This window comes from Halichoerus grypus, chromosome 7, assembly GCF_964656455.1.
Source record: "Halichoerus grypus chromosome 7, mHalGry1.hap1.1, whole genome shotgun sequence".
Classification (NCBI taxonomy): domain Eukaryota; kingdom Metazoa; phylum Chordata; class Mammalia; order Carnivora; family Phocidae; genus Halichoerus; species Halichoerus grypus.
In genome coordinates, this window is record NC_135718.1 from 85758693 (window position 1) to 85772528 (window position 13836).

At 51.9% G+C, this 13836-nt stretch overlaps 2 protein-coding genes across 6 annotated transcripts in view; one reads left to right on the plus strand and one right to left on the minus strand.

Moving 5' to 3' along the window:
- Nucleotides 1-732: 732 nt before the first annotated feature.
- The window catches only part of TP53BP2 (tumor protein p53 binding protein 2), a 55495-nt gene continuing 42391 nt past the window's right edge, over nt 733-13836 (minus strand). For all 5 annotated transcript variants that reach the window (XM_036118907.2, XM_078077822.1, XM_078077823.1 and 2 more), the window contains 6 exons: nt 12239-13014; nt 9927-10064; nt 9098-9231; nt 7272-7438; nt 3511-3710; nt 733-1514 (listed from right to left, as the gene is read on the minus strand). In XM_036118907.2, the coding sequence (XP_035974800.2) occupies nt 1473-1514; nt 3511-3710; nt 7272-7438; nt 9098-9231; nt 9927-10064; nt 12239-13014 (1457 nt within the window). In that variant the 3' untranslated portion in view covers nt 733-1472. The remainder of the gene's footprint in view (nt 1515-3510; nt 3711-7271; nt 7439-9097; nt 9232-9926; nt 10065-12238; nt 13015-13836) is intronic.
- Nucleotides 5251-5674, plus strand: LOC118552465 (small nuclear ribonucleoprotein F). Its single transcript, XM_036118910.2, has one exon. The coding sequence runs from the start codon at nt 5356-5358 to the stop codon at nt 5614-5616; it is 261 nt and encodes an 86-aa protein (XP_035974803.1). The 5' UTR covers nt 5251-5355; the 3' UTR covers nt 5617-5674.

A 13836-nucleotide genomic window follows, 5' to 3' on the forward strand; every position in this document is an offset into this window, starting at 1 on the left:
CAGAGAGCAGATGGCCATCTTCTTGCAATGTCCGCACGTGGCAGAGGGGAGGGCCGTGGCCTCTTCCTCCTCCAAGGGCATGAAGGAGGGGGGGGCTCTACCTGACATCATGCACGCCTCCTCAACTCCCGGAGGCCCCACCTCCGAACACTGTCACCCCAGAGGCAGGAAGACGGGGAGCATCCTCAGAATTCTCTCCACCACACATGTCTTCCGACTGCTAGCTCAGTTGTCCCTATTTCTCCATTATTCAGATGAGCGTGGGATGTTCTTTCATTCATTCATGCTGTAATTTAGGTGCTCATAAAAACATATAACGACAAGTGAGCACTCGTTCTTCATTTGTGGCTTATATTAACTGAAAATAGTTCCATTAAGCAGAGTGGGTTCCAAAGCCATTCACAAACTTGGTAACATATTAAAAACCAATGCAGAGACTCCGTCTATGTATGTTTTCATCCCACAAATGAGTGTGGACAGTGTAGACCAGGATAAGACTGTCTCACAGAGGCTGAGGGATGGTGAGACCCTCCGTCCCCATGGTTCTCTACCAAGGGCCACCACAAAACTCACCAATTACAAAACCGAGTTTTCTGTAAGCAAGAAAACACTTCTTCCATGTAATCACATGGCTGGTAAAGAAATACTGTTTTCCCACTGGGTAAGCCGACCAACGGCTTATGAACTTTAAACAAGGCTTTTAATGACAAAAAACTAAAACGAGTAAAAAGCTTTGGAGTCAAAAAGTTTAATTTTATTACAATTGTTTTTAAAGTCAACTATGATCTTGACAAATATCATGGGTAAGTCTATATAGCAAGTCTCCAATTTCCAAGATACAAAAGACAATAAATATAGATTCAAATTCATCCTAAAAACAAAGTTCTAACTCTAATTAGCTGTGCTACAGCTTGGTTCCAATATCTCAAACATATGTGTAATTCTGAAGAACTCCCATCATAAAGGGATTGCCGACAACGGACCAACAGTTAGTTCTTCACCAACAACATCCGTGCGCGGGGCACCCGAGTCCCCTGGGTCCCCTGGGACCTGAGGGGGGGACAGGCAGAGGTGCTGCCTCGGTGGCACTGGGCCTTTCTGGCTGGGGCAGGGGAGATGCGGACAAACACCAACCAAGCAGGACATGAAGCCAACTTCCCAGGAGCCCAACGAATGGCCCTATTTCTGGAGAAAACCAGGACGGTCACTTTTCATCTTCCCAAGTGCTCCGTAAACACTGTTCCCCAACAGTGTGATCAGCTGACTTCTAAGTTCCAGTCCATCACGCTGAATGTCCCCCACGGATAGCAAATCCCCAATCCTTCATTTTCTTCCAGAGGACATTCTGCACTGCTTTCAAGTTACGTTGTCATTAAAGTCAGTCTTCTGAAATTTTTGCCAAAAACAATCACATTACTTCTTCTTAGTGATAACAAAGATTAATTATTCAGACACAAAAATTCTGTGAAATTTCAGGCCAAGCTCCTTTGCCTTGGTTTAATTCTTGGGTAGAGCTGCAAGATAACAGAAAAACGGTTTACACGCTGTAGAGACAGACACGCAGGAGTGTAATGGGCAGGTGGCTGGTGTCACAGGAGAGGAACTAAGGAAAGGACTCTTTCTGCCACATGAGGCGCCCAGAGCTGCCTGAGGGCACAAAGATTCACATTCAGCAACTCCTGTGCGAAGGCCACAGGGGTTCCCCACCAGGCACAACACTGTGGCGCACAGACGTGAAAAGGCATGATGGCGCTAAGCCCTGGCCCGTGGGCTCAGCCTGTGACGGCGGGAGGTGGTCTGCAGCACCGCGTGCTCTGGGGTCTTTCAACTTCACTTATAACAGCCCAACGACCACTCTCGTGGGACCTGAGACTGTCAGCCACGAAATGCCACAGACTAAAAGGTACCAATTTAAGGGAGGGTCAAGTGGAGTTTTTTGTTTGTGGACTTTTGTGGTTTTGTGTTTTCCATAACAAGAGGTGGAGAGGAGCCTGTGAAGGTCGGAAGATCTGCAGTCTAGAAGCCAAGAGCGAGTCAAACTAGCAGTTCAACTGGCAAACTACACAAAGCCTCCTCGTCCTCCTGCTGCGTAGACAAAAGGAACAAGGTTCACTGTAAGAAGGGAGACTCAGACTTCCAGCCAAAACTGAAAAACTAACTGGTGGATCAACATTATACAAAAGATTGTTTTCTTGAGAAAAGATCAGTAGTCAATACAATCTTCCAGGCTCCCATCTGAGCCTCTGATTAAAAGCTCAACATTTATATGATTTCCATTTTTTGAACCTCCAAGGAAACCCAAAAAAGTTACTGAGAGGCCACTTCTACCCCAAAGAGATTTCCAAAAGGCTAAGAATATTTAAACGCCAGATCAACATGAAAATCTTGGGTCTGGTCTGCTGATGTCAGAGCTTCCTGAGGGCCCCGCGCGCTGAGGCCAAGTGCCTCCACACCCAGGGCAAGTGAGGATTCTCGGTTCATGAGTCACAGGACCTCTTTTTTAGAAAAGTAAAACTAAAGACTCCGATCAGCAGGCACTTGGAAGAGGTTTTCCCAGGTAAGAAACTAGAACGAGTGCGAGCTGCTGGTGTTTGGGGCGCTGGGAAGCTTCAGGGGCTCCATGGCTCAGTGCTCTTTGACTTTCATCCATTCTTGGTAATTTTCATTAAGACCACAGCAGCGGATACTAAGCCCCAAAGATTGACTAACAAGGACCCGTGCAACCGGGGGCAGCAGTCTGGACGCGCGAGACACAAGAACGGACAAGGAGGGTCAGGAGGAGACGCCAGGTCCCCACACCCGGGACACGCCATGGAAAGCACTGCGGCCCCGCCACCGCGCATTCGCACAAGGAACCGGGCTGGCAGCCTCGACCCCAGAGCAGCTCCGGCCACACAGACCATGGGTCTGACGGGAGCCGACCGGCAGACACCCCAGCGGTCTCGGGAGGCAGTGTTCCCCGCGCCTGCCGGCCGCGCCCCTGTTGCCCAGCAGTGAGCGCGCAGAGGCGGAGGCGGGAGCCACGGTGCTGACCACCGCCCCCCCCACCCCAGCTCTTCTGGTTTAGACTCTCCTCTCAGGCCCTGCGCACACAGGACATCACTCCCCTCCCTGCCCTCGGCCTACCCTCCTCGCCTCCTCCCTGCAAACGCTCCCGAGAGCCCCGTGCCGAGCACAGCCGGCCCTCTGTCCGGATGCAGCAGGGCCGCCGGCCTACATGGGCTCACACGCCTGGACTGCTTTCCCGAGCCGGAGGGAAGGCTCTGCGCGCCGGCTCCGCGGATCCTCATTTGTAGCCAAAGGTACGCGCACACCTGACGCTGCCTGGATGCAGCAGGGCCCCGACCTCCGGCGGTAGCAGGCATGCATGTGGACCCTCCCCTACGGCCCGAACTCTGACCTCCCACGGGCGCGAGCAAAGGGCGGTCGGCGGCAGCGAGCCCGGCCGGACACAGCGCGCTCCCGCACGGCCCGGCTCGCCCAGAAGCGCCGGCGGCCCACGTAACTTACCCCCAGCAGGTTGCGCGGCACGTAGCCCTCCTGGTCGTGCAGGCGTGCCCACCACCACTCGGTCTCCTCCTCGTCCTCCCGGCGGATGACAGTCATGCAGTCCCCCTCTCGCATGGGCAGCTCGTCACCATTCTGAGGCTCATAATCCCAGAGCGCATAAAGGACTCCTTTGTTCATGATGCCCATTTTCTCCTGAACCCCTGAAATGACAGGAAGAAACCACACAGGACACATGACTCAGACTGTCCACTCTTCCAACCCTCGGCTCCACAGAGCCAAAGGAGGGGAACCGGGCAGGCGCAGGGAAGCTGAAAATACCACACGAAGCACCCCGTGAACAAAGCCGGGGGGGATGTCCTACGAGACACGTTAGTCTAGGCGAGCCTCTCTAAGGCAGCTCAGAAACTAGTCTTAGTACAGAAACTCCTGCAAGCCCAGGAATAAAAATGAACTGTCCAGGCTATTAGAAGAGTGAGTGCTCTGCCTGTCGAATTCCAGCCGCCCTGAGCGTGGGGACCGGGGGACTCTTGACCTGGAACCTACAGCAGCCGCAACAACAGTGTCTACTGAGCAGGCCCTGCCCATTTCCAAGTGGGGAAAGGGAGAGGGAGAAAGTTGTAAGATACGTTAGAATGCGGAAATATTTCAGACATGATACAGAGTCAAGTCTAAAGTCATGAAGATCCAAATACTAGAAGATACAGAAACCCACAAACGTCCACTTTCACTGTAGTGACAGACTTGCATGTTCAGCCCTACTTTGCACTCCTCCACTCTCCCCTCACCGGCACAGGGCAGGCGCGGGGCAGGCATGGAGCAGGCGCGGGGTGGGTGCAGGGCGGGCACGGGGGTAGGGCAGGCACGGCGAGCGCAGGGGCGGGCACGGGGGCGGGCACAGGGCAAGTGCAGGGCGAGTGTTGGGGCGGGGCAAGCACAGTGTAGGGGCAGATGCAGGGCGGGCACAGGGCAGGCACGGGGCGAGCGCCAGGTGGGCACAGGGCGAGTGCAGGGGCGGGCGTGGGGGGGGCACGGGGGCAAGTGCAGGGCGAGTGTGGGGGGCAGGGTGAGCACAGTGTAGGGGCAGATGCGGGGCGGGCACAGGGCAGGCACAGGGCGAGTGCAGGGTGGGCACAGGGTGAGGGCAGGGGGCGGGCACGGGGCCAGGCGGGCACAGGGCGAGCGAGGGGGTGGGTGCGCAGTGGGCTGTGGGCCAGAAGGGTTAGGCAGGTCAGGAGGTCCAAGCACTCCAGAGCTGGTTACTGTTTTCACCTTTACCAGTTTAGAAAAGGCAGGAAAGTGTCAGCTTGCCCTGAAATAGTCAGATTTTTCAACTTCTTGTGGACACTGAATGTAATTATGAACTTATTATTCGTCTATCAGTTACCACAATGGAGCTCTGGGCAAAACTGACACAAGACACGGAGCTGCTCTTTTCCATCAGAGGCTCTGCCGACTAAGGGTCAGGCTTCTACTAATGGGGATGCTTACACTTCCAACTTCCCTGTGACCGTGAGCCCCATAAGGGTGACACCCTGAGCGAACTCGGACTCCACCAGGCTAGAGTGGGAGCAGGGAAGGGGCAGGGGAGAAATGGCACTGTGGTTTGCTCAAACAACAGCTCTCCAAAATGTCAGCGAGATTACTCTGGGCAAACCTGAATAACTGTAAAATACTAATTAAAAGATATTTGGTCAGAATTAGAAAATCATATTCTAATAAAAAAACAACTTCAGATTTTCTCTGGAAGCTCCGCGATTCGCGCCCGGCGGGAGCTACGCCAGTCACGAGGGACGGACTACACCTGGGTCGGCGGCGAGTTTCCTGCATCATTTGCTTGTAGTCACCATGAGTTTGCCTCTCAATCCCAAACCTTTCCTGAATGGATTAACAGGAAAGCCAGTAATGGTGAAACTTAAGTGGGGAATGGAGTACAAAGGGTACCTGGTATCTGTAGATGGTTATATGAACATGCAGCTTGCAAACACAGAAGAATACATAGATGGAGCATTGTCTGGACATTTGGGTGAAGTTTTAATAAGGTGTAATAATGTCCTTTATATCAGGGGTGTTGAAGAAGAAGAAGAAGATGGGGAAATGAGAGAATAGCATCTTTTGTGGGGAATTTTTTTTATATATATTTCTAGACAATAAACATTTTTTTTTTCAACTTGAAAAAAAAAAACAACTTCATTCTCATTTCCAAGAAGTCATCAAGAATGGAAGAAAATTTCTCCTTACTCTGCTATTCACCGAACTAAGAGTTTAAAATTCTTTTTGAGGGGTCTGAACACATGCTTGGTATCATGGGTCACTGGGTAAGCGACCTGAAGCCCCGCGGGCTCTCACCCCACGTCCAGCAGGGGCCAGAGGGGGACATGGCGGGAAAGGAACTAGGCGTGTGTCCCTGGGACCAAGTGCCCCTCTGGGTGGACAGTCTGTAACTGCGAGTGAACGCGCGCCCCGATGCTCAAGGTAGAATGGAAGGACAGACACGGCAGACGCAGCCGTAAGCGGGGCAGACAGCAAGAACCAGTGTCACCACACAGAGGAGGCTCCAGAACGACCGTGAACGGAAACGCAAGCCAGAGAATCACAGCGTGACTTACTTCCCAGAAACGGCAAACCCAGGGGTTACAGGATTCATTCCCAGGTGATACAGGGATTTTTAAAAAGCAAGGAATGATAAACGTGAGGAAGAGAACATTCAAGGTCAAGGTCGCAGCTGCCACAGGTGTGAGGGCCCACGTCGGGGCGGGGCCCCCAGACCAGACCAGGGAGAAGCCAGGCCATTGCCATTTCAACATCTACGGCAGAGACACGCTTTCTTGGAGTCCATGATACGTTCCATAAAGTAAAGCCTCCGATCAGATGTCCCTACTGTTTTTAAAGATCATGCTCCATAATTAAGTAAAGCTCAAGATGGCCAATACTGCTCATATGACAAAGTATATATTAATATCTTAATAGTAAAATGTCAGTCTATCAAAATTACCCCCGATCCAGAGATCAGTACAGGAATGAGCGGTCACCCTCAGTGCCCACAGTGAGCGTTAAGAGCTGCGAGGTCACCGCACCGGCCGGCCCGGAGCCTGAGAGCAGCCCGAGAGCCGGGACGCAGCCACGCGGGGACGCAGGCTCACCAGCCTCGTGCCCTCCCACCGCCAGGCGGAGCAGCTTCCCAGAGCGTGAGCAGAACGGCGTCCTGGCACCTGCTCACCGCCTCTCCTCAATTCCGCTCCAGCCCAGCTAGGAAGAGTTAACCTCAACTTGTAAGGGTCGTGACCAGAAACGCGACCTGACATGACGCCCATCTGACACCTCAAGTCCCTTGTTCTCTAGGATCAGAGCTGATGTTCTCCCTTGGAATCATAAACGCAAAATGAAGACAACAAAAGAGCCAAAAATCAGCTCTGAAACAGGTGCTGCCCTTCCTTTACTTTATGACAAGTCTGATCCAGTGGGAAATCCCGGGTCCGCCATGGAAGGGGGTTCCACTCGCGGGGGCCCGGTCTCAGGCCCGCACGGGGACAGGGGCCGCGGGGCGGGTGGCCAGCTCAGGCCGTCCCCAGCAGGGCCGCTCGGAGGCCCACGCACAAGCGCTGCATTCATCTGGGGCATTGAGGCTGCCCTGTTCTCAGTGCCCAGGACTGCGCACAACACAAAAACGTTTCCTGATGTTGAAACACTGAGCAAACCGTACCCCAGACACAGAGGGCAGACCCGCGCCGTCATCAGCGCGCTGGCGTGTGGTGGTTACAAACCGTAAAGGAACTGTGAGCACTGGCTGTAGCCCTCCTCCATCTCCTCACACTTGTCTGCGGCGGTCTGCAGGTCGCTGTAGGTCGCGGCGAACACGGCGGCTCCGGACTCCACCAGGAACTTACACACCTGCACGTTGTTGCAGGAGGCCGCGCAGTGCAGCGGGGTCCTGTGGAGCGACACACAGCAGGCTACAGGTCTCCCCGCACGCGACACCTGCGGCCCGGCCGCCCGTGGGGACCACTCCGAGGTGTACTGTCTGGGCCCTTCTGCTGAAAACCAATCGGTAACACACGGATCCCTGAGCCCATGGGAGGAGGGCAGGGAGGACCAGTCGAGGACGGGCCACCCTGGGCGCTGCACGGGGCAGCACGGAGGGCGAGAGGAATCATGGACTGAGTGCAAGGACGTGAGATGCGTGCAATGGCCTAAACGGGGCGAGATGTTCTGGAGCACCTGCCCCGTGTCCCGGGCAGCGTGGAGGGCGCAGCAGTCTTGACGGCACAGGCCTCACCCGAAACAGGTGCACGGCCGTACTCCCTCCCCGGTCCCACTAAAGAGGGAATTGGGTCGCACACAGAAAACTGCCTTAACCTAACAGTTTGTAGGGTCCAAACTGAATTTTGATTGAGTAAAGCTTTGTCAATTCAATGCAGACCAGAAAAGCGACTGTGAAATATGCACATTTCAGTTTGTTAGGCCGCCGGCCGGCGGGAACTTACTGATGGCCTTACGGAGAGTCCCTCCAGCCGCTCACACGTTTACCGCATGCTCTAAGCGACCCCAGACTCACGAAGGAGGAAGAGGAGCCTGCGTGCAGCTCACAGAAGGACCGCGGCGTGAGACCCAGGCCCGATCGCACAGACTGCATGTATTCACCCTTCTCGTCCCTCCCCTCATCATCCCATTCCTCTCACGTGTAGAGTCTCCAAAATCACGTATTCCCCATCCTGCACCCCAGAACACTGCCGGCCAAAGACTGGTAAAGATCACTGCAGATTTTTTAAGTGCACGGCTTTTCTAATAGTGAAAAATTACATATAATCTAAACTGCTAATAATAGGGAAACAAAGACACGATGACACATTAAGAATTTGTTTTGGGGGCGCCCGGCTGCCTCAGTCAGGGGAGTGTGCAACTCTTGATCTTGGGGTCACGAGTTCGAGCCCCATGCTGGGTACAAAGCTTACTTTAAAAAAAGAATTTGTTTTCCTTAAATTATAAAGTTAAACCAAAAAATTAGGCTACAAAATATACATATATGTAAATTTGAAGGGACTAGATTAAAAAATGGCTGTTTACCTTTAAGAAATTGTACATATAAAAAAGTTTTTTTGTATTCTTCCAAAGAAATAGCATATTATAAATTTATACTTTCTTTAAAAAGAAAAAAATTACAAAATTTACTCTCTGTTCTGTTACAGTTATCGGGCGTGACCTTGTTTCAGTGTGTAATAATAATCCATTGTCCTATGAAGACTACTCGTCATTTATAACAATGTGTCCTGTATCTTATGCACATAACCGTTCCATAGAACGCTCCATGAAAAATGGATTCCATGGTCAAAGACACTTGGGAAAGGCTATAAACTCTGCTTCCCTCTTGCAGACGCACCGTGGACATCAGCGTACTGAAGACAGGTGTCACCGGGCTCGCAGAACCGGGCTTGACCCAGCATCTCTCAAACTTGCCAACTCGGCTATGTCTGTGACACCTGGTGACATCTCCTTATCACTCGACTACGATACTTTATAAAACTGCGCATGCTTCCAGAATGGGAGCGAGAGGAGTGTCACACGGGGACACACATGGGCGCCGGGGACTTACCATCCGTCACTGTCTGCGGCATTGACGTTCACACCAAACTGCACCAGGAACTTAACGATTTCCGTGTGGCCCGCACACACAGCGTTGTGCAAAGCCGTGATGCCCTCGTCATTGGGCAGGCTCGGGTCGTCAACCTGTGACATCAAGACCAAGGGGGACCGTCACTGCTCAGGTCACTATCACCTTGCTCTTCAGGATCAAGGGAACAAAAACAGGCTCCTGTGGGTTGTTGTTGTTTTTTTTTTAGTTGTAATTAAAACCTCCAGAAGCCAAGACGACTACACCAACCTCAAGTCTAGAAGTAAAACCGCCGGAATAGCCACGTTAAGTAGGCGCTCACTGTAAAAAGGTCTTAAAAATGAAGAGGTGCTGGGAACTATTTTTGGTTAGTTACCCTCCGGCCCCTACCGCAAATTAGTGTCTGAGGAGAAGGTGTATTTGCCATAGAAAGGAAAAAAGGTCAGCTAAGAATATTTTAAATAGTACGCTTCTGAAAATAGGGACCACATGTGCAACCTAACACTGCAAGTCTGCGTCCACCCAGAAGCAGCTATAAACAGAGGGGAACCGTCTCCCCGGACAGAAAAGTACTCGGGAGGAACCCTGGGGAAAACCGCACTTCCACGTCACCCCAAACCCCACAGTCACCTCAGCGCAGCCCCGTGTGTGAGCCTGTGTGAGCCTGTGTGAGCGCGCTCCCCGTCCCTGCCTCCCTCCCCTTCCCTCCCTCCCTCCGCATCTCTCCCTCCACACCTCACCCCCACCCCCCCTAGAGGAGCTTCCTAAGCAGAGGAACGTTGTATTCAAGAATCTACGAATCCAATCATACCTCATAAATAATTCTCTGTACAAGGTCAAATTCTCCCTCCAAAGACGAATCTAGAAGTAAAGCAAGGGGGTTGAACTTCACCCTCATCCCATGGGCGATCCTTTCCGAACCAGTTTTACGCAAGTTTGTCCTTTTGCCCTGTGGAAGAGAGGCAGGATGTAAAAACCCCGATGGCAGCGAGCAGACCTCGGGAAGAGGAGGAGCATCATCTCAGCTGCGGAAATAAAAGGACATTTAAAAATCTCTATCAGCACATTTTATTGACATGCAACGTTACCCAGAGATGCAGCTAAACCACAATACGCAGCTTACTGAACACACACGCCGTGAGGTCACGTGGGAGTGACACCACAGCTGGCCTTCTGTGGGGCGTAAAATCAGCCGAGACTGGTCTTCAATTCCCTATCTGATCAAGGTTGGCAAAACTCACACAATTAATCCAGGCAAAGGCACACTCAGAGTTATCGTGGCTAATGTTTAATGCACTCGTGGACTCCTCACAGAAACCCTGTGAGCCCATTCTACAGATAGGGAAGTTAAGGCACCCAGCCAGGAACACCAGAGCTGGGATTTAAATCCAAGTCAGCTGGCTTCTCCAAATACCTTCCTTTCAACCACCTTCCTCGGGGGAAAGCCCATAATTACGGGAACAATACATATTATCAGCCTGTCTAGGTACACTAACGAGAAACCCTTCCAGTCTTCAAATACTACCCCTATCTTATAGTCAGAATTTGACTATCCTCCAAGATCCACAAGCAAATTAGTCAAGCCCTTCGACTATTACAGCAAAACTGTTAAAACTGATCTAACAACCCATCGAGTAAGTTTCCTACACGTGCCCAACAAAATGGAAACGTTTCCTGGGGCACACTGTGCTACGCAGCCTGGTCCTTATTTTATTTCGGAAGCGGAAAACTACCGAGGTTTAGAAAACATCAAGTGGCCGTCGCTCCATTTCACAAACGTGCGACAACTCAACTGCTGTTGTTTCTTGGAAACAAGAAGTGTAAACGTTATGTGGCCATTCACAGGCAGGGGCCCTGCACACGCTCGCCAACAGGCCCAACACACGCGCTTCGGTCCCACTCGAAGCCAGACCAGGAAGACACTGGACCCACAGTCTCCTGTCCCTGGAAGCGTGAATCATTTGGACTTGACGACCAAAGGAGGGGACACAGCAAACACAGGTGTGATTCGTCTCTCCTTCCCCCAAGGTCAGCGCCAGCCAGAGAGAGCCCCGAGCCAGGATGGACAGGACACAGCGCCGTTTCCAGGGCCAACCTCCATTTAAGCCTTGTCCCCTAGAATCCAGCGCGTGCTGTATAAAACTTGTAAGCAAACGTCCACAGTAACCAGCAGTCACAACAAATCGGGATGATCATTATCTCTGAACACCGTTACATCTCAAAGATGCAGTAAGGGATCAAACATATAAAGCACTTTAAAAAGATCCCTACAACATGCAGTTTTGCTTTGGTCTTTAAAATTCATGGTTTGGCATCCTACAGAAACAGCGTGATGCCAATTACACCTGAAAAGGTCAACTTTATTTAAGGACACCCTGGGATTTTGATCCTCTCTGACTTCAAAGGGACACGACAGACTCGCAAACAAAGGCATAACAATCGCAAGGCATGTGTGCCCAAGTCAACACACGCACAGCCTGGGAGGAAGGGCAGCCGGGGCTGGAGGGCACCTCAGGGGTCCCCTGCACGGTAGGAGAGGAACAGGCTCGTCCTGTCCGCATCGGTCCCAAACCCTCCCAAGTTTATCAACGTTGGAAGTTTGAGGATCCCCCGCAACAGTTCATTAAAGATACACGTCACTGTGGGGGGAAGAAGAGTGTGAAAGAGTGACGTCACCGGAGAGAAAAGGGCACCGTCTGCCTGATTTCACAGAGCTGGTCGAGTGAGGGAGTTTCCGAGCCAGGTCTTCCCCTTCCCAGCCTCGCCGGCCTCCCCAGCAAGGACCGCCCTCAGTGGCGTGTGCTTTGTATCGTAAGAACCCAGCTCTGCCTCTTCACAAAGAGAAGGGTTCTTCCTAAATAATAAAGATGTTCTTTATCCCGAATCTACCAAATTCTTATAATACTTCTGAGATCTACCGAGCGCTAAGGGGGCCATAAAATAAAAGGAAAACTGTAGACATGTCGGCGACCACGGGCAATTCACACACAGACCATCTTTTGCAAATGGCCCTGAGAATGTGCACATTTCCCTGGGTCTTGAGAGTCAACCACCTGGAAGTCTTTGACAAGTTCAGGGGGGAGGGGGGCTCCTGAAAGGACCACGAGACACCACGTTACTTACAGGAGGCAGGGACACCTGCCCCGTGATTTCGGGTGGACGCATGCTGCCCAAGTCTTCTCCCGGCCCTTCTGGCTCCCCAGATGGGTACGGCGGGGGCGGGTATGGGGGGTACTCCTCCAGGTACACTTCCAGCAGATGGGGAGCCTCTGCACTTGGTTCTTCCACACTGTTCTGGAAATCTGGGCTGCTGTCTGGGACTCCTTCGGGCACATAATCGAGGCCGGGGGAGAGGGCTGGCGTGTCACTGCTCTCGGAACTGGCGCTCCCCACGTCCTCTGGGGACACTGGCTCAGGAACCAGAGAGACCGCCTCTTTCTCTGGCTCCACGTGTAAATACGGATTCTGGATTTCTATGGGGCTTTCGGAGTCGGCCGCCACTGACGTCGGCTTGGACGGATACGAAGGGACGGAGATGGTCTCCATGGCAGCGATGGTGGTCCTCTGGTACAGAAGTTTCTGGATATTTGGCCCATTCGGACCCTCTGGCTCCGTAATCGAGCTCCGTTTCTTGAGCGGCCGCGGCGCGTTGGACAGTTTCTTCCGCAAGGCTTCCAGGTCGGCGTCGCTCTGGTTTCGGTAGGGGTTGGACAAGAAGGGCAGCAGTTTGGTCGGGCTGAGTGGCCGAGGAATTCGTTCGTTCTCGTGGCTCTCCTGGCCTGAGGACATGGGCTCCGCGTCGGGCTCGGGACTGCCGGGCTTGCTCTGGCCACTGGAATACACGTTCTCCGGGTGCTGCTGCTGGCTCTGGGCGGCGGCAATCACGGGCTTGCCGTATACTGATTGGAAACGGAAACAAAGCCCTGATCAGGATTAAATCAAACCAGCAAGTGATAGACACAGGGCACAGTAATTAAAGCCTCCTTTAACTTCAGTTACTACACAGCACCCTGCAACACGACTCATTTTTAAAAACAACAAAGGACAAAGCAAGGCTTCCATCTCCGCACAGTAAACTTATCACAGAATGAAAACCCTCACTGATGGGAACGTGCACCATTATTTTATGTACCGTGCAGAAAAACGCTGCTATTGTAACTATAAGAAATCACCGGCTGTAGCATACAAACTTAAAATGTCAAAATACGAAAATGTAAAAAAGCAATGGAAACTGGCAATCTTTCCTGCATCTAGATTAAAACTAAACATGCACCGCCCTCTCTTTCCTCGTCTCAAAACTAAATCACTGGGGGAAATCGTACTTGGCTTACAACATTATTAAGAACCACTTGTATTTACCGAAACTATTCCCCTTATCATTCTGATTCTATCAAAACTACCCAAATCACAAATTACTGCATCAGGCAGTCTTCACTGAAGCCGACACTCAGCCGCGGCACGTGTGTAAATTCTTTGTTGTCTGGTTACTTGCGGGACATTTCAGGGCACAATTACATGCTGATTTCATGACCAGAAAAGCAACCTTATTCAATTAAAACAGGATGAACTTGATTCTAGTTTTAGAAACGAATGACTCTTAAAAAGAACCTAAAAGATTACCAGACTGTAAGTCTTTCTAGGTTTTTATACCTAACTAGCAGCTGTGTCCTCATCAGAGCGTGAGCTCTACAGACACATGGGGCAGCTGTCCCGTCGTCCGC